General features: G+C 40.1%; 2 protein-coding genes and 1 long non-coding RNA gene across 3 annotated transcripts in view; 2 read left to right on the top strand and 1 right to left on the bottom strand.

Annotated features, from left to right (window-relative positions):
- Positions 1 to 18,526, bottom strand: part of LOC107317179 (uncharacterized) — an 87,508-nt gene that overhangs the window by 54,730 nt on the left and 14,252 nt on the right. The window lies entirely within an intron of this gene.
- RGS1 (regulator of G protein signaling 1) lies at positions 229 to 3,793 on the top strand. Its single transcript, XM_015869529.3, has 5 exons — positions 229 to 392; positions 767 to 850; positions 1,489 to 1,550; positions 2,133 to 2,296; positions 2,974 to 3,793. The coding sequence occupies exons 1-5, from the start codon at positions 289 to 291 to the stop codon at positions 3,157 to 3,159; spliced, it is 600 nt and encodes a 199-aa protein (XP_015725015.2). The 5' UTR covers positions 229 to 288; the 3' UTR covers positions 3,160 to 3,793.
- On the top strand, positions 11,099 to 16,914 carry RGS13 (regulator of G protein signaling 13). The gene is made up of 5 exons (XM_015869530.3): positions 11,099 to 11,236; positions 12,170 to 12,238; positions 14,914 to 14,975; positions 15,651 to 15,817; positions 16,439 to 16,914. Exons 2-5 carry the CDS (start codon positions 12,174 to 12,176, stop codon positions 16,652 to 16,654), a joined length of 510 nt encoding a protein of 169 aa, XP_015725016.1. The 5' UTR covers positions 11,099 to 11,236; positions 12,170 to 12,173; the 3' UTR covers positions 16,655 to 16,914.

Raw genomic sequence — 18,526 nt, 5'->3', positions numbered from 1 at the left:
GTATCACGGACACACAAAACAAACCTAAAGTAAATCAGTCTCATCCGGTTTAACCTCAACCACGAGACGCTGCTGTCTGTTTTCTTTCTCAAAAGACTCACGTCACCGCGCGCTGAAAAAAAGGGAACTTCCACAGTTTGTGGTGAAGGCTACATGATAAACAGATCTGTTCACACCAACTAGTGGGGCTGCCTGCGTCAATAAAAAGGCAGCAGCAGGCAGAAAACTGACATTTGGTGCTTGGAGGATTATCGCTGCAAGAGGCGCTTCCCATCAAAGTTCAGTAAAATGCCAGGATTATTTTTTTCCCATAACAACATGACTGAATTAAATGGAAAGGAGGACTGCAAGCTTGCAGAAGGCAAAATCCATAAAAAGAAGCAAAAGGCTTTGTAAGTATATGTATAGATATCTTAGTATAAACTCTAATGTATTAGAAATGAAAATAATAGTAACTCTTGGAGATAAAGAATTTACACCTTTTTCAGGCTAAAGGACTATAAAGCCCACCTAAAGGCCAGGACTATAGCATTGCTAGAAACAGTTCGAGCTAATACCAACCAGCTCTTTCATTTAAGTAAGCAGGATGAGATTTTGGAGACGCCAGGAGTCTCTTAGTCTTTAAAAAATAACTACATGGATACATGACTTTCCAGACTTCAGTCATAGGATGGAGCTGTTGGCCTTTAAGTTTCAAGAAATTCACTTAGAAAAGAAATGCATCTATAACTCCAATGGATTACAAATGCCTATTCATTGTTTTCAGTGGTGCAGACCTCAAGAACTATTTGAGGTGCATGGTACCACATCTTGAATCTGGGATCAAGTCTTCTAACGCCAGGAATGTCATGTAAGTACAGAAAAAAAGTAAAGACAAATTTAAACATACAGTTAGATTACTAAATAGTCAAACTTGTTTTCTTTTAATTTTTATCCTACTTCCACACTTAGAAGTTATTTCTAATATAACAACAACAGCTGGAACTTTCAAAAGAGGTGAACGTTAGGAAGCAGAAACTATATGTGGAACTAGAAGCTGTTTCTTGTTTGCATCAAATGAGGGCAGAGTGGACACCTCACTTAAATCTCTTTTCCTCAGAGGCACACTGTACTCATTCTATAATGGCTTACAGGAGGCTTCACATACAATATAATGGCTTCACATACAAGAGTATAACAGGGGAATTACAAGTCTCATTTCAAAAATAAGGAAAAAGTAGCACGGATAAAATATTATTTGCTGATAGTCACAGTAAAAGCTCATCTCTCTGGAAATAGAATTCAGGATAACCATTAAACCCCTATGTTTCTATTTTTCTGGTTATTTTCTCAGTGTGGGCTCTCACATCTGCACTGAGAAAGCCGTAAGTTTAATAAACACACAGTACATATTTCTGGAATAGAATAATAAAACCTGTCTCCTTTAAACACACAAAAGAAAACACATGGCTTCTTGCCTCAAACCTTTTCCTTCATTTGTCAACACAGGCTTTCTGCAGAGGAAGTAATACAGTGGTCCCAGTCTTTGGAAAAGCTCCTGGCCAGCCAAAGTAAGTACATTACTTCAGTATTACATTGTCCTTGTTCTGAAGAATCATCATCATCATTCTTATTAATCCGAAGTTCACCAAATATGCAAAGCTGTAGCGTTGTGCAAACACTGACAGAGAATGGCTTGTTGCCTTTTAGTCACTCTCAGCTGTTATGTTCTAATTTCCTCCTAAGGCTTTGTGTTCCCTACATCCCCATTTCCTCCTCCTAGAAGAGTAAATAAACCCTTGCAGGCCCAGATCAATGCTTTTTTGACCACTTTTCAGCCTGCATACAACATCAAATCAATTTGGAATTTTGTTTTCAGCTGAACCCTAGGTGACTCCATTTAGGGAAGCCTAGAATCCAGGGATGTTATTTGGTAGCCAGGTTCCAGATCTACAAGCCCCTAGATGTCATTAGGAAGAGTCCCATTACCCTTGGAACTGGAATATTTGCAAAATGTAAAAGAAGGGAAGAACGGAGCATCCCATCAAGATTTTATACTCAAGATTTCAACAGAACCCCTGCTACGAACTCTTTATTTCACCCCCCCCAAACACAAATATCATGCTCTATGTGTGTATTTATGTTGGCTGCAGGTGGTCAAGGTGTCTTTCGGGAGTTCCTGAAATCAGAGTTCAGTGAGGAGAACATAGAGTTTTGGCTGGCTTGTGAAGATTACAAAAAAACCAAAGCTGACCACTTACATGGCAAAGCAGAGAGGATTTATGAGGAGTTCGTTCAATCAGATGCTATTAAACAGGTAAGTTCAGTGTTACCTGTACAGTTTTATCACAGAGATACTGAAAAGAAATCAGAAGATAGAAGCATTGAGATGTGCGCACATTCATTCAGTTAGACAGGAAGAAGATCCAGCCACACGTTTTACAAGCACGCTTGTGCCATTGCTGTATGCAGCTGTGAGATAATCAGACCTCACAAGCAGAGCCACACAACGTAGGCAGTGCGACAGTGCTAGCAACAGAGCCAGTGGATCAGCACACAATGCTGAGTCAGCCCAGTTTGAATTACTGCTGGTGCTTAGAGTCAGATACCTGAAAGTAAACCTTGCTAGTAGGAATGCTATGGGTTGTAACAGCCCTTTAAAATATGGGGGCACGCTAGAGAATTAAAAGTTGTGTGTATCAATTGCATACCTAACTGGAGACACATCCTACACAAGATTTCTCCTGTTGTTTTAACTTGAGGTTGTTTTACTACTTTCTCTATCATTTAGTTTTATTGCCTCTGATTTCTAAAGAAACAGTATTTCTATTGCACATGACTGGGTTATAAACTTTAATATTTCCTCATTCTGCACTTCAGCTACCAAAAATCACACTGAATTCTAAGTCCAAGAACTAACTTGCTGTCAGTACCAACATACAGGTACAGAATACATTTCTAATGTGTCACCGACAATTGTTTTTCCCCTTCCAGATCAATATTGACCATCAGATGAGGGAAGCAACAGCCAAAAAGGCTCAAGACCCAACTCACAGCAGTTTTGATGAAGCCCAGAGAACTGTCTACATCCTTATGGAAAGGGATTCATATCCCAGATTCTTAAAATCCAAAGCCTACCTGAACCTTCTGAACCAGCTGCAGACCAACAATTCAAAATAACATGGTTGAGATAACAAGGAGTCAAGTAGACTCTGTCAAATGTGCTGTGAACACATTCTTCAAGGTGTCTGGATCTTGGCACAGAAAACACCTGCCTTGGGAGGTGGTGCAAGAGGGATGCAAACAGCACTGTGGGCAAGAAAACTCAGGATAAGAGCTAACAAGACTGCTGCAAGTGTGAAAGCAATGTGTGGTGAAAATCCTCTCCTTCCTTAAAACGTGGAATCAAGACAGGAGATGGATGCTCTTTATTACTTGAACTCTACTGTGAATGTTGAACCAAGGGTTAGAAACCCAAAGAACAGCTGATGGGAAAAGATGATAAAGGTTCAGAAGAAGAATAAGGATGACTGACAGTTTTGTACATAAGACAACAAGGCTCAGATGAGACTGTGTAATGGCTTTTTGAAATCTGTGAAGTGTTAATAAGTGTATAGAGCAGCTCCATGATAATACTGTGTGATGTAAATATATATCGACTCCTCTTAAAATTGATATATTCTAAGTTATGTAAGAATTATATAAGCTGTACTTTTATTATGTTTGTGCTCAACAAACATATGTAGCATCTTTTCTGTTCATTTTCCGTTTAACTTATTGCAAAATAAACTTTTCAATTAAATCTACTGAAAAATACAAAGTAGGTATTATAGTTACAACCAAGCAGTGAAACACACCGTTGTTTTACATTCTACTAGGTCACTACTTCCCATCTCTTTATTCAATTACTATGCTTTCCCCACAGCACATATCCTTTTCTCTCTCCTACCCATTCTGCAGAGACACAGCCTTGGTTATCCAGAGTAGGGGATCCCACATAGACAACCACCCTTTCAATCCACATCATCCCCCCCCACAAAGAAAACACAAAAGCAGGTCCAAGTTTCCTATCTCTTTTTCATACTCCCCCAGCTGCCGGCACCTGAGTCAAATCTCAAATATAGAAATCACCTCATCACTGCCCTCACAGTTAATCCAGCTCGATGCTGATGTGTTGAGCACAGCAGATCAATCACACTTGCTTACGTAGGGAGGCGGTAACGGGTGAGACTCACCAGCAGTCACATTACTTGTGGTGTTAGTACTATACAACAGCAAACAACGGGCATTAAATTTCACTGTGAATGTTCTATTAAGTTTACCCTGTAAAATATGCAACATTATGTGTAGCCTGTACTGTCATGGGACTAAGGAAAAAGAAGTTGCCGTTATACATGAACTATGCAAGTACAAGTTTGGTAGTGCCTGTGTCTGAAAATCTTGTGACATTAGAATTTGTAATGAAAATAAACCCAAGCTTCTCCTGGTCTGGATGAGCTACCATCATGAGAGACAGCTATCATATGGCTGGCAACACAGGACTTAATCTCCCCACTGAAGATTCTCACTTTCCCAAAAATAACATGAGCTTAGTCAGGCACAGTGAGCTATTCTGTACCAAATGGCGTCGCTGCAGACCCACAGACATCAGCTCATGGGGACTTGCTGCCGCCCTTTGGGGACTTCTGTGCCTCTGGGGAAGGAAAACAGCTCTTCTGGATGCGACACAGCAGTGTGGCAGTTGCTGTCACCATCGCCTCATCATCGCAGCCTGGTGGCTGCTGTGCAGCACATCCTTCCACTTCTAACACTGATACCAAAAAACAGCTGACTCCCACACCAGTGTATCCTCATGCTTGTCCTAACATGCCTCCCACATACCAAGTGATCGCATAGTTTAAAAGCCTCAAAAGATGAGTACCTCTGCTCATCTTTGTGCTTAGGGAACCAGGTCTCATCAGCACTGGTTACCTCCTCAAAGCAGCAGCCATCTACATCCACTGCTCATATCACAGGACGTACTCACAGCACTACAAGTGCTCCCACAAAACCTGTTAAATACGAGACATCAGCTGCCTTTGCTACTGGCACTACATTTAAGTGATGCCACTATTCTGAACTTAAACCTCTTGAACTCATCTAGGCCCAACTCTATACCCCAAAGCTGTAGTTTCACAATTTTGTTGTGATCTAAGCAAAATTATATATATCATGGCAAAATAGGGGTATTGTTTCCAATTACTTGTTACTGCCAGGAAAGAGTGTCAGAAGTTGCCTGCATTTGGGTAGACTGCAGGATGGGGTAATGGTGGGTATAACATTTCTGACTCAGTGTAATACCCTTAGAGCTGGAAAACCATCAGGGGAAGGCAGGCTCTGGAGGATTCCAATGGGTCTGAGTTCCACAGCAGCCACTGTTGACTCCAATAGAGGACTTGCACTGCCCACACCTCTTTCTGCAATAAGAATGGGAGAACTACACAGGTCAGCTACCTGGGTTCCTACCTCCAGAGCCATCCCAGCCTGCTCCAGAGGCCCTAGCAGCACAACTGAGTTTTGACACAGAATAAACAGTGCAGCAGAAACCCAGAGCTGTCTATGGGATGCTGTCATAAGCCCAGCATTATAGCCCTGTTGCTATAGCAGGGACATACAAAGCCAGTTGTTTAAACATGGTCTAAGTATTCAACGGAGATTTACTGTGCTGTCCATAGCCATCTATTTAATAAAGAGAAGCAGCTATAAGTGATAGTTCAATGGTACAACTGAAACAATGTGCAAAGCATTCTAAGACACTTCATCGACATGCTTTTAAACATCCAAGAGTTATTGCAGGTTTTTCTAATCATTTCTGCAAAATCTCTTTCAAAATGCAGCACATTCATTTTGCTGTGACCTCTTTTCTTGAAACACTGCCTAAATGGAGTCCCGCGGGGCTCAGAAGCACAGCAGAACACACAGACCGAAGGGATTAAAGACTACTTTTTGTGACCCCCAGTTCACTTACAAGGTGAATGTACTCTATCAAGTTCATCCATGATTTCTTACTCATCTCCTCCTCCCAGCCCTGCACACCGTCAGCCCCAATGCTGCAGATGGGTGTCACAGCTGTGGGCTGAGCCCTGCAGAATGTGGCAGGCTCTCCCCAAACAGTTGGTGTTATGCAGCCATCACATGGAGCACAGGATTGAAACCATGGTATGACACTATATGGGTCTTTCACACATAACAAAAAGACATGTATATTAAGCCTGTTGTTGGAGGCACTCTGAACACCATAGCAGGAAGGAAATCAAAGGCGATGCCAAGCTGAGATGGTTAAGAACACTACAGTTTCACCACCTCAGACTCCTAAATGCCATCTGTCTGTGCCCACATTCTCAAGTAATGGACTTTCCGGACGTCACTATCTCCTTTGTGGCTGTGAAATGGGTTTGACAAGAAAAGACCAGATGACAATAGGTGGAAAAAACAGATGTTTTCATCTTCCATTCAGAGACATGTGTTAATTATCTCGGAGTGTGATCTCCATGAGCAAAGCTCTGTGAAAGGAAATCTTAATTCATTAGACATGAGTAGAAACTGCAAAACAAGTTCTTATTTACTATTCACTGGATGATTTAAATTTCTCCTATATACTCAGAAACAGGCAGAGTTAAGATTGTCCCTGGTGTTTTCAGACTATCACAGCTCAAAAGGTCTTAGTCACAAAGATTTAAGATCTACAAAGCATGGATGTGTGTATTTCAGAAATAAACTTAGTCCTCACTCTCTTTTCCAAACAGCACCAGAAAGCAGCTGACAGATCTCAGTGATCTCCAGTACTAAAACTGCACCGAGCACTGAACTTTGGTTTCTTCAAGCAGCCTAAACAGCCCCAAAGCACTAACCTGAGCTGTGATGGCAGCCTTTCACATGGCCTCTTTTACTAATAAAGTGAAGAACAACTTCAATAAGAAATAAAGAAATCTAAACTTTTCAGCAACTCTTTAGACCTGTGCACAGAGGGAAACAAAGCAAGTCAGCCACTCTTCTAAGTCTGTTATACAGCCAAAGCACTTAAATGACATTACAACTGCCTACAAATCTAACATCCTTGGAAATGAGAGTCAGAGGCTTTTTATTTGTGTTATCCAATTACTGTGCTCTGTAATTAGAGGACGATCTTTAAAACAGAATAAACATATTGTGCTAATAACTCATAAGCACATGAGTTTTAAACTTTTTACTTCCAGACTTATAGGAAAATCTGTACTGTATTTACTGGATGGGTCATCAACTACGCAAGTCAAGACCAATTTAGATATACAGAGGGAAGACTTGCTATTGAACAGAATTTGATCTGCAGTGAGGTTAAGCTACACAGTGCATTTATTCATGCCAGTCTGAAGAAACAGTAAACACTGAATACACGAACAAAACTCAATGGCCAGCTGGGAACTGTTGTGCTGAGATGAACAACAGGGTTAGGAGACCCAGGCTAACAGGTCAAATGTTCTGACCAACTTGAAGCATACAGTAATCAGTAAACTAACACCAAAAACAAACTACAATAATTCTCTTAATGAGGGCATTGCCACAGAGAATGAGCGCCTTCAAAATGAATCCACCCACACGATGCCCATGTAAATATCCTTGCATACTGCTGAGATGTGTGAGCTTGCTAACAGGAGCCTGACAAAGTGCTGTAGGGGCACACAGTGCTTCGTACCCAACCACAGCATCCACCTCTCTGAAGCCTGATTGAATGGCAGGGCTGAATGTTCTTGTTCAAAGCACTGCAAGCACCCAGTCACATGATTTCCTCCTCTGCCTTACCAGTTGCAGAATGTCACCCTCACACAATGACATCATGGCTTTTAGGAAGAAAAAGGGAAGAGAAAGGTTAAAGCATACGATAGAGAGAAGGTTTTCAGAACACCTATCTAGACTTTTCAGCCATACTCCAGACTGCTTTCTCTAAGCAGGTGGTTATTTAAGTACACAGATATTGGTGACAACATAAGACTTGTCAAACTCCATGGGCAAAACCTGAAGAAGTCATAACTATGGAAACAATTCCCACGCCTCAGGTTAGCAAGCACTAGCAAGCTATGCTCTACAAGCAGAGTATATTTTCACTACCCATTTAATAGCAGACAACTGTTGTTGTCTTGTTGTCTGTTGCCCTGGGCAAGGATGTTTGTTACTTGCTGATCTTAACTTTTCTTGAGGTTACTTTCAAATATATGGCAAGAAAGTTCCCAACAAAGGAACTGGTCCAAGACATGGCTGGTTGAAGCCACAATGTAAGATATAGCCTAGAACATATGACCGTCGTCTGGAAAACTCAGTGGCCATAGTAAGTAAAATGCAAGACTTTTGACCCATTTTTCTTTTATACACTATGTGCACTCACTGAATAGAACACAGATCAGAGCATCTATTTTCTGTGCTCCTCAAGGAAAAACAAAAGCCTCCCAGTGCCTTTTCTCACATGCAGGTCTACATCAACTGGCACGCTTTCAGTGCTCCTATTTACCTGCCTTTGTAGGACAGAGCCTCAAGGATGTGAATACAAGGCAAGCCCAGGCAAGCAGTGTTCCTGCATTCACAAATGCCAGCATGTGGGTGTACTACAGGAGAAAAAGGAGGCTGAGTAGAAGTGTACAAGCAATGGAGCATGTGGGTGGATGGAAAGAGCGGGTACAACACAGAGAATGAGGCAGACAGGACTTCCAAGTTCACTGGTGTGAAACAGGTTCAGGTAGGCGAGGTGCTTAATGAGCAAGAGGAGCATTAAAATAGAAACCCAAACAGGAAAGACTGACTGTAACAGCAAAAGAAGAATAAAGAGAAAGCATGAGGATTAATAAGGATACTATTTAATGAGCAAACATGGGAAAGAATGGAAAGAAATATAAAGCTTTGAGCAAGAGCTTGTCTGGAAGCATTATTATTGCTGACAAGAAAAGAATTGCAATAAAAATAGTCATCAATTAACAGCTAGTTTAGACAATATATTTAATCCTTGGAAAAAGAACTGATCAGAATAAGTGACAAGCAGCTCTGGCTTGATAGTTGTTTCTCTCTCCATCACTGCCTTTTCTGTTTCCTTTGCTTTATTTTCCTCCTCTAAAGCATGTCCTGTTCAACTACTGCACGAACCAGGCAGTCACTGGCTCCTACACAGCACATGCCTTTACAACATCGCAGTTATTCTGTGCCCTTATGCATGCAATCTAAGGTTTCAAATAAACAAGGCTCTATAAGAAGCCATGTTAGACAGCCTGTCCAACAAAAGCCTCAGCTATGTGCTTGCCTCCTTCTCTCTCCTGGCTGGATAAGAAACCCCTTTCAGACTAGATAATGCCATTCACTACAATCAAAGGGTTTCCCCAGAGCCTGCAGAAACCTACACTCACCCGCATGAGATCTATTTGAACTGGTACAAAGATTACTTGCACCTTTTCCTTCAGAGTGATGTCAGATGACATCTAGTGGAATAGCTATGTAATAGGAGGGAGGGCATAATACAGGCTTGATCAGACAACTTGTCATTGAAGCATGTTGTGTTCTTTTTGTAGTTAGTGTAATATGTTTGATCACAATGTCACTAATTACTCATGAACAATACTTAGTCACTACATAGTTTAAGTTTACTACGAGATGATCTTGCCAAAATAAGATATTTAAGGTTATACAAAAGAACTTTCAGATACACACGCATACAAAGCCAGCCTTCCCCTCCTGACCCTGACCTGGTTACATGCTTACAGGTTCACTGGCCTGGCATACAGATGCTATGAGTCAAAATGGAACAGGCTGCTCAGGGAGGTGGTGGAGTCAACAGACCTGGATGTGATCAAGAAATATTTAGATATTGTACCAGGGGGGACAGGGTTTGGTGAGAAATATTGGTGATAGGTGGACAGTCAGACTGGATGTTCTCAGAGGTCTGTTCTGACTATAGAGAATCTATGAAAGCTTACGCTGGAGCTCAAAAACAGGTAATGCTCTAGATTGGTATCACATCTTGTACACAATACCCTCATGTCTTAGATTCATTTATCAGACAGGTAATTCCTCTGCAAGTATCGTAGCCGTGTGATGACTTCTTCAATTAATAATCTGTGGAAAGCACAGGTCGTATGCCTTAATAAAGTTTGTGAATTATTACAAAAAATAGTGTTGCCTGATATCCCCCACCCCACTCATCAAACATTTGTATGTACCAGCTGAAATCGGCTCCTGCAGCCTCCAAATAGCCAGCTGAATTACCAAAGCAGAAAAGTGATGACGTACGTGTGCTACCATTTGCAACAGAGAATAGGGCACAAATGTAGGCAAGGTCACAGGCTGTACTTGTGACATTCAGCCAATGCAAAATTGGCACACTTTGCACGAGGGCACGTTGTAGCTTTGTGTGCTGGATCTGTTTTGTTTATAGAATAACATCACCGCCAGCAGTAACAAGCGACAAACTGATGGAGTACAGGCTACATACTTCTGTGGAATGAAGAAAATCCAAGGATAAAGATAAAATATTTTAAAAAAAAACCTAAGATCAGCACACTTTGTTCCTTGGCCTATTCAGAAACACTTTCTATGTAAAGAGAATTATGAAGCCTTGGTTGTCTGGAGAGCAAATGCATGCACACAGCCAGCTCTGGGGCACTGCATTTTCTTTCAAACCTCAAACCCTGTTTTATAACGTCACTCAGAGCAACAATATCTCATGTAATGTGAGTCCTCCATGCGCCTTAACAAAAATAAAGTTAATGAATGACACTTTGAATATAGATGGAAGTAACTGAATTACTGCTGCATCTCATATTTTGAGGGAATTGCCATGCAGTACTAACTACAGGTTTCAAAGGTTGTGTTTTGTGTGTATTTCAGTGACCTGTGAGCATAAGATGAAGATATGCAAAATAAGAGGACACTAGGTAGACTAAAACAAGGCAATGGGGATGGCTGATAATCATACACCAGAATTTAATGTGTAACGACTTTAAATATAGAATATTGCATTGTTCTAAAACATCCCTTATATGCAGAAGGTGAGATCACAGTGAATACTAGTGATATGATTAGGCAAACGTAGAGGAAGTTATACAGAAAACAAGCAGAGCATAGTTCGGAGAATTCCACAAAAGTAGGAAATGAGCAACAGTCACTGGCAGTTCTACAGGGCTGCGGGAGCACAAACAGCCTGGCTGCAGTACCACGCACAGGGAAGTTAAGAAGCTTCAATATCCTGTAGGAAATCTACTGGGTAAGATTCTCACGTAATACCAAACTGGATTTGGACATTAATAAGACTAAGCTCAGGATCATTTCACAAGTACAGAAGATATGGTCTCCTTTTGTGTTTGATCATGTTTGAGTTGGAAGGAAAACTAGGCTGCCAGAATAGTATATGCCAGTCAAACCCAAACCTGAAAGAAACTATGAACTAAAATAAATAATGTGCAAGATAATTGATTTGCTTTCAGGCAGATCTATTCAAACTCACTCTCCATCCCTTGCAATCTTTGCACAGTGTTTGATCTCTCTTTAAAGAAAACAGAGAGGGGTATAATCTGGGTCAGAAAACATTGATGGGGTTTCTGTTATGCTTTTCTGTTGTTGTGTTTCTTGCGTGTTTGGTTGTTTGGTTGTTTTCCTGTGTGTATGTGAATATATTCTTAACAACCTTGTCCTTAGTACAGATCATACCTGCTCTCACGAATATCATCTCTATATGAAAGAAAAAGACCAGGTTTTAATCAGAATTTATTAGCCGTAACTGCGGGGCAAATTAGTGCCTCATAATTAAGTTACTGAACATTGTCCAGTTCACACTGAGCTCTGATTCTTGATCCAGGTGTACTTGTCCTTTCAGAAAAGAAATAACCACCTGTTTCACTTCTCCTGTTAGTGAAGTCCAGTTCACTAACTGAAGTTGGGAAGGAAGAGAAATACCAGCTCTATTTCTTTCTCCCTTTAGAAATATTTGTTAAACTGCCTACATTTTTGCACGCTACAAAAATACATTTTGGAGTACTGGTAATTTTAAAATAAAAGATGATAAAGATTAGATGTCCAAAATAATTATACTGATAGAGCAGGCAGCGCTGCGACATGGGAGACTGAATTACAAGCAGAATTTTAAGATAGTCAGCTATCAGTATAGGAGGTTTAAAACTCACATAGTTCTCATGTTTAGGAGAATGAGTCCAAATATTTGCTGGCTTTGCAAGACATTCAGAGCAGAAGAAAATAGGATCATTTCTAGGTAAGTAATGACAAAGTTCTTACATTCCGCAGTACATGCGGCTCTCTGAATAGGACAGAGATGTAAAACCCAGAGGATTCACTATGAGTTTTCTTTACAAGCCTAAAATCATGCAGATGCATGCAGCATCTTCACAACTGCTCCAGCTGATCACCTGCAATGCAGCTAATTGCTTTGCAGTATATTAAGTGTACATTAGCAATTTGCTATTGGAAGTGGCGTGTATCCCAGATGGGAGTTTTAGTTTAAGTATTTAGGCACAGGCCTGAGCTAATCCTTGGTTTAATCTCAGGTTTATGCTCCAAAAGAATTTGGAAGTTCAATTTTGTGCCAAATCTTTTGAAGAATTCAGACTAATGGGAGAGACTGAATACATGTCATGTGGGTTCTTCCATACATGAAGCTATGCTGTAGAGTGGAAAAGAGAAGCAGCAGTGCCTCCTGCAAGTCATCAGCTGCATCCAAACTCTATAGAGGCCAGGCATAGCCAGAAGTTTTGGTCAGCATGTCATACATCAAGGTGGCTAAAAAGCTTCTATTCAACACGCCCAACAAAGAACTGGTACTAGCTTGTACACTGTACTTATTTAATGACTGGATAAAAATACATCCTCCATAGCAGTATTGAGGAGTTTCTGCTGACTGTCGTTTGTGTGAGGCTAAGTGACAGCTCAGCAGAAATCCAGAGTGCATTTCCAGAAGGGTCTCCTGAACATGGACTTTTACACAACAGTGGCTCAGCCTGTGGGAAACTGATGCTGCGCAGCCAGGGAAATCCCACACGCTGGGGAGGACATAACAAGCAAACTACAGCTCCCACGAGGCCTGGCAGTAGCATTTGGTGTATTAAATATTGGAGTCCAAGCCTCATATCTTTGGAGAATACTCACATTTCTCAGTGTAATAGATATTCTCTGGCAATTTGAATCATCTTGCCAATTAACGCTGAGAAAACTTCACAGTCAGCACAGCAGCTATGAGAGTGGCATTAATAACACATGCTCACATTTCCCTTAGTAACGTTCATGATTTTAAAAGGGAAGACAAGAAAAAGAGTAAAAAGCTTTTCCTCCATGTCAGCTGCCCCATCAGGTAATGTTCTTTCTGCTTCAAAGATTAATGCTAAATGCAAATAATCAGACATGGAAATAAGGTGGCCCAGCTGATGATGCTCAGTGAGACAGACGAGACTGTCACTTGTTCTATATACAAATGCTATTGCTGACAGGAGTGAAAAATAAACTGCATCAGTAACACTGACGATGACTCAGGAGTGGCTCCCAAGGAAAGGGAGCGTTCAGATGAATAAAGATTCTCACCTCCCATAATAACAAGTTTCCATAGATGAGAGCCACTAACGCATGGGAGGGGTGGGGGGGGAAAGAGCTTTGGATGAGTATTGAGCACACTAGCAAGAACTACTAACCCTGTAATTTGATAGGGGTAGGATTTGTATTAATATATTTCTGATCACACAAACCTGACACAATAATCACTATGCCTCAGTACACTCGGTCAGAGAATTCTATCAAATTAAAGATGAAAGGGTAATCATCAGTTTTCAAAACCATAAAACACTCCTGATGCCTGTAGTGCAGCAGAAGCCTATGAAGCCGCACACAACATTCATACTTAAGATGATTTTGCTTTTAATTAAGGAGATATGTGAATATCTCTCTTCTGAGATGCTAAGTATCTTTCACATGCTACAGTTCTAGAATCACTAAAGCTATACCTCATGCAAAAAGGGAGCACTCGGAGAAGCTCTCTCTTCCCAATTCTGGCTGACTCATAGTGGAAAGCACTCACTGGAATACATCCCTGTGTTTTCTTCTACTAACATAAGCAGGAGCATTTTTTCCAAGTTACTAGAGTTGAGCTCCTAAAATTGCAAGGCTTAAAAATCAGTTGGTCTAAGTGGAGCAACATGCACATGTCTGGCCATCAAACATTTGTTTTACCTTACTGTGTTTAGTCTCTCACCTCACTGCTTCCATACTTTTTCCCCCAGAGTCAGGCAGGAAACTCCTACAATCTTATGAAATTGCCATTTGAGTATAGCAAACATCAAAGAAATCTCATTTCATCTTCAAGAACTGTTTCCAAATTAGTAATAGCATGTCCTACTGTACTGTAAACAACTGGAGAGAGATGGAGAGGATGTACCTTACAGCTGAGGTTAGACTTTCAGTATTTATGTTAGTTTTGGAGCTCATTTTCAGCTCCCAACTGATAAGTCAACTGCAACTTGGACAAGAAGGGTCTTTAAAAATTACAGTAAGAATTTGAGCCCCTAAAAGTCTTTGCGACTAAATACCAGTGTCAACACTGCATAATCAACCATATCAATCAATAATTCCCATCCCAAACAGGTGACAATCTAGGAAGTCACTACTTATCTTGTGCTTAACCTAAGCACAGCTCTAAATTAGTAAATACTATTTTCAGAGGAATTAGAAAGGAACACCAAGATGGAACTATCTGCTATGTTGAAGAGAAAACATGCTTAGTAAGCATAAGACATAAGATACACAACAAAGCTCTTTCAAATGCAAGATTCATACATCTCACTTAAAATAGGGGACATATTTTTCAATAACTAATTATATTTGACTTTATAGAATTAGCTCTGTCTCAAACACATAATAATCTCCTCTTATTCTTTCCCCCTAAAGGCTGTCTTTGGATGAAGTGCTACAGTGGTCCCAGTCTTTTGAGAAACTGATAACAAGTAAACGTAAGTAAATGCACATTAGTATCCCAGTTGGATTACTGAAAGAGCTTCTTACGAAGCACAATCAGTAAGATAAGCAGTATGCTGTGTTCTTTATCTTACATGCAGCTACTGAAAAACAGCTTAAGGGGCTGTGTTTACCATGCAGCACACCGAAGAAACTGAAAGCAAAAGTAGCTTTGTAAACCTCGTGTGCAGCCAAGACACTCTCACCTCAGATGCAGAAAGAACTGTAGCCATAGCAGACAATCTGAGTATTCCCCTCCACTTTCCTTTTGCCTCATTCAAAGCTCATGGCTGGCAATCTGACTGAAACATCGCTGCTGAACTTTCACATTCACCAGACAGTCAAAGTTATGTCACAGCAAAAACCTCTTACAATGATTTCTGAGAGCAGCCTTTATTTTGAAACTAAGAGAAGTATGAGAGCAAGGAGAGGAACAGAATGAGGATTTGTAACAGCTATGAAGAAAAATGCAGAATTTACAATGTCTATGTAGAGGGTGAATTAGTGCATTTGATTTCCCACTTTGATATCATCTTTCAATAAGAATATTTAGAGATGTTGAACAGAGTTATACGCACCACCTTCTAAATATCCCTACTACCTTCAAACGCCTCTCAAGGTAATAAACATGGCATGCTGTATATGAAGTTTGGCTTTCAAAACATTTACAGATGGACCTATGATCTACAAGACCTACTTGAAGACAGAGCACAGTGAAGAAAACATAGACTTCTGGCTTGCTTGTGAAGCTTATAAGAAGATCACATCACAAAGAAAAAGGATTTATGTGGCCAGGAAACTTTTTGCAAGTTACATTCAACCCCAGGCTCCAAAAGAGGTGACATACCCTAATATGAGCTTTTTATTTCCTCTGTAGTACAGTCTGAAGTGTAACATAGCTTACAAAATGCAACAGATATCTAGAACTTCTCATGAAGCGATTGAAGGCTCCAGTTCATCCTCCCAAAACTTGCCTTCACTGCTTTGTCAATAGTAGTTCATATGTATATATACACACACCATATATGCATGTATGCACACAGCTAGATTAGGACCCAAATTCATTTATCTTTATGTTCTTTAAAAGAGTCTGATCCATGGGCCACTTAACTCACTACAATAGATCCTGAACAGTGCCATTCCCACATGCAAATATTAATCTGGCCTTTGCAAGAGTAAACAGAAATCAAAAGAAGAACTCCATTCAGCCCAATCCTCCAAGTCTGCCAGGCTTTTGCTCCCCAAAGGAGCAAGTTCCCCATCCAGCTGCAAAGATAATGGATTTTTCCTGACATTATGAGGAAAGATACTGCTGCAATAAGAAATATTAAGCTCTGATTTGAAAATAAAGGATACATAAAACTAGAGAAATAAAAGTCACTCAGTACAGTTCATCTAACTTCAGCCCTCCTTTGCAAATATTGAATGATACTTCAGTAATGCTGATTTGTGCTTTCAGATTAATATTGACAGTCCGGTGAAGAAATCCATTATCAAGAACGTACAAGAACCAACACAGTCCTGCTTTGATGAAGCACAACAAGAAGTTTATATACACATGGAAAGAGATTCCTACCCTCGATTTCTTGAGTCAAAGTTCTATCAACAGCTCAAATACAGACTCCAAACTGATAGCATTAAAGAGAAGGGAAGAAAACTTGCTCCTCTAGCCTGAGTTTCTAAGACTTAAAGTAAACAACAACAAATCACAGTAGACTAGTACTTATATAATCATCTGTTATACCGTTCTGCTGATGTTAGAATTGATGAAGAACTACTTTCCCTCTTTTCCTATGGAAATGTTCTGGTTTGGCTTCCCCAAAATGATTTGGCTGCATATAACTTAGAGAAAAGAAATGTCTGCATTGCTGCATTCACCACTTTTTTGTTGTTGTTTTACTTCTATATTCTGCCACAATAAAAGAAATGAACCAAGGATATTGTGAAGTACATCTTTAACTTCAAGTCACAAGGCAGATTTATTTCACAGTTCTCTGCTGAATTATGGTATACAACATATGTCACAAAGGTACTTGGTTCACATATCTATATACTGCACAGCTTGTGCCAGTGAATTTATCTTCTGTGATACAACTCATAAGATCCTTTCTTCTGGATACAGACACACAGATACTTTCCTTCCTCTTCAGGTTCCTTAATGACTAGATAGGAGCACAGCTTATCTTTGAATATCATCCTATAGCACAAACATCTGTCTCTTGGTTTACCCCAGTAAGCTTTTATTCTCTTTTTTTTCCTCCTCTTCAACCAGAATGGATAATCCCTTTCCTTACAAGACAAGCATGAAAACATGGATCAGCACAGACATACAAGGAAAAGAAATTCCTTTTGTAGCATCTATCTTATATCAAGTAGGAACTACATCTGCTTTATACTTCCTAATCTAGTCCAATAAGATGTATGAACATATTCAGGTAGTCCCTCCCAAAATTAGGTACATCACTGTGTACTTGCGTAGAGCAGAATAAAGCAATTCTAAACATGGCCTATTGTAGCACAGAAAGCATTAAGGTAACCTCAGTATTGTAAGGAAAGACTGTACTCATCCTACATAAAAACCATTATCCTAGATAGGTGGGAACATTTAGCTCATAAAAATCATAATCAACAAGGGCACCACATTTTGACACATGTTGGTCTTGAGCTCAGTATACACTGCAGATGCCATAAGACTCAGAGCAAAGAAATGCGGCAGGAACTTTTTGGAAGCAAAACCTGCAGGGAAGCAGATCTGTGACAAAAGCCCAAGAAACTGAAATGAGCACACACTGGGTTAGTCAGGCAGTATGCTGGTGCATCTTAGCTTTCCCCCTGCACCAAAGAGGTTATCCAGAAGCAAAAATGCACTCTGACAAATCAGAAGACCCACAGACACAGGAAATCAGTTTTCCCCATAAAATGTTTGGTGTTTGTTTTGCAAATAAGCCATGTATCTAACAACACACACTCCTGGCTGCCTTATTGATTTTATATTGATTGAGGAATTCCTTCTGGAAGTGAAAGAGCTGGGAAAGTTTTCCTTGCCCCCCCAGCTAGAAAAAAAATCACTCTTTTCCTAAAACAGATTAATTGTTAACAGGTGAAGATCTCTTGCTCAGTTTGTGTTTTGTGTTACTAGCTGCTCAGCAATAACAGTTTATTTCATCAAGTCACATGATTCATAACAACAGTAACTAAAGGCAGCAAGCAATAATTTGCTGCTTTTAACAGCCTCATTAATAGCAAGCTCAGATGTGCTTTCCACTAGCAGACAACACTAAAATGTGTTTGCTCACATTAATCACTGTAATACGCTGTTAAGATCAAAAAAAACTTGAAATGAGTTGGCAGAACTCTCTCATTCTAACATAGTAAAAGCACAAAATAAGGTTAAAAAAAATAAATCAAAAATGGTGGCTAACTTTCTTCAAAGTTAAGTAAGAAACAGATTAGTAAAAAGCTTTCTATTAACTATATCCAATCATGGAAACCAGTGACCTAATAGGGGCTATTATTGGATTTGCTGGAGCTTATGTTCCCAGAGCAA

This window comes from Coturnix japonica, chromosome 11 (assembly GCF_054131305.1).
Source record: "Coturnix japonica strain WE chromosome 11, WE-NBRP24, whole genome shotgun sequence".
In the NCBI taxonomy this organism is placed as follows: Eukaryota; Metazoa; Chordata; class Aves; order Galliformes; family Phasianidae; genus Coturnix; species Coturnix japonica.
This window is presented reverse-complemented; position numbering and strand designations above follow the sequence as displayed.

Coding starts and splice junctions, on each gene's coding strand:
- RGS1 (XM_015869529.3), top strand. CDS start 289: ATGCCAGGATTATTTTTTTCCCATAACAACATGACTGAATTAAATGGA. Junction 393..766: donor AAAAAGAAGCAAAAGGCTTT/GTAAGTATATGT, acceptor CATTGTTTTCAG/TGGTGCAGACCTCAAGAACT. Junction 851..1,488: donor TCTAACGCCAGGAATGTCAT/GTAAGTACAGAA, acceptor TTGTCAACACAG/GCTTTCTGCAGAGGAAGTAA.
- RGS13 (XM_015869530.3), top strand. CDS start 12,174: ATGAGTCCAAATATTTGCTGGCTTTGCAAGACATTCAGAGCAGAAGAA. Junction 12,239..14,913: donor GAAAATAGGATCATTTCTAG/GTAAGTAATGAC, acceptor TTCCCCCTAAAG/GCTGTCTTTGGATGAAGTGC. Junction 14,976..15,650: donor GAAACTGATAACAAGTAAAC/GTAAGTAAATGC, acceptor AAACATTTACAG/ATGGACCTATGATCTACAAG.